Source organism: Seriola lalandi, unplaced genomic scaffold (genome assembly GCF_002814215.2).
Source record: "Seriola lalandi dorsalis isolate HSWRI2012SDOR001 ecotype SW California unplaced genomic scaffold, Sedor1 jcf7180001980216, whole genome shotgun sequence".
NCBI classification, from domain to species: domain Eukaryota; kingdom Metazoa; phylum Chordata; class Actinopteri; order Carangiformes; family Carangidae; genus Seriola; species Seriola lalandi.
Window position 1 is genome coordinate 1 of NW_019450882.1, and position 946 is coordinate 946.

Here is a 946-nt window from a genome sequence, read left to right on the forward strand (position 1 = left end):
TGTGTGTGTGTGTGTGTGTGTGTGTGTGTGTGTGTGTGTGTGTGTGTGTGTGTGTGTGTGTGTGTGTTCCAGTGTGTATATGTGAAGCAGCAGAGAAAGTGTACAGTGACTCTGTAGCACCCTACCTGTCCTCCATCCTGGAGGTGCTGACAGAAAACATAAGCGTGGGGATTCAGGGGATGCAGCACACACTCCACACACAGATGGACTCGGCCTTCAAATCCACGAACGGAGGATCAGAGGAGACAAAGAAGGTGAGAGACCTTTCCAGAAAAGCATCTATGATTCAAGTCTTTACCAGGTGATTTTATTTTGTAGTTTGCTTGTAGCTCATGGTTGCTGTGTGTGTGTGTGTGTGTGTGTGTGTGTGTGTGTGTCCTCCAGGCCTTGCTCGCTCTGCGCTCCATCAGTCTGGATCAGAACTACAAGCAGGTGAAGAACCTGACGGAGTTACTCAAAGACTTGAAACAGCGGTTCGGGCTGAGCAGCGTCCAGAGGCTGGTGCACTCGGCACATCTGGAGATGGAGCAGGTATGACCTGCAGCTGGAGGTCCGGTCTCACCGGGGCCTTTCCCTCCGCACAGCAGTAACAGGTGAAACTCTTCCGTCCGTGTCGTGATGTTTGCTGTGCGTGTCTTCCAGCTGTTGGACAGTGCTGTGTACACCTTTGAACTGTTCCTCCAATCGTCAGCCAAACTGCAGCCCTCGCTGGTTCCTGTCAAGATGGAGAGAGCGAAAGAGCGAGTACTGAAGGTAAAGAACGACATCACACAATATGAGACGTCGCCTTCACATCGCGTGTGATTTCAGCTTCTGTGAAGGAATTCAGTAGAAAATGTGTTTTTAAATTTGTGAGTTACATATTAAGAGATTGTAATGAATGGATTACAATATTATATTAATATATCAATACTATATATATCAATATTATATTTATATATTAATA

General features: G+C 46.7%; 1 protein-coding gene across 1 annotated transcript; it reads left to right on the forward strand.

Moving 5' to 3' along the window:
• Positions 1 to 34: 34 nt before the first annotated feature.
• On the forward strand, positions 35 to 889 carry LOC111658707 (protein Niban 1-like). The gene is made up of 3 exons (XM_023411339.2): positions 35 to 254; positions 385 to 531; positions 643 to 889. Exons 1-3 carry the CDS (start codon positions 180 to 182, stop codon positions 802 to 804), a joined length of 384 nt encoding a protein of 127 aa, XP_023267107.2. The 5' UTR covers positions 35 to 179; the 3' UTR covers positions 805 to 889.
• Positions 890 to 946: the final 57 nt, after the last annotated feature.

Coding starts and splice junctions, on each gene's coding strand:
- LOC111658707 (XM_023411339.2), top strand. CDS start 180: ATGCAGCACACACTCCACACACAGATGGACTCGGCCTTCAAATCCACG. Junction 255..384: donor GATCAGAGGAGACAAAGAAG/GTGAGAGACCTT, acceptor TGTGTCCTCCAG/GCCTTGCTCGCTCTGCGCTC. Junction 532..642: donor CACATCTGGAGATGGAGCAG/GTATGACCTGCA, acceptor CGTGTCTTCCAG/CTGTTGGACAGTGCTGTGTA.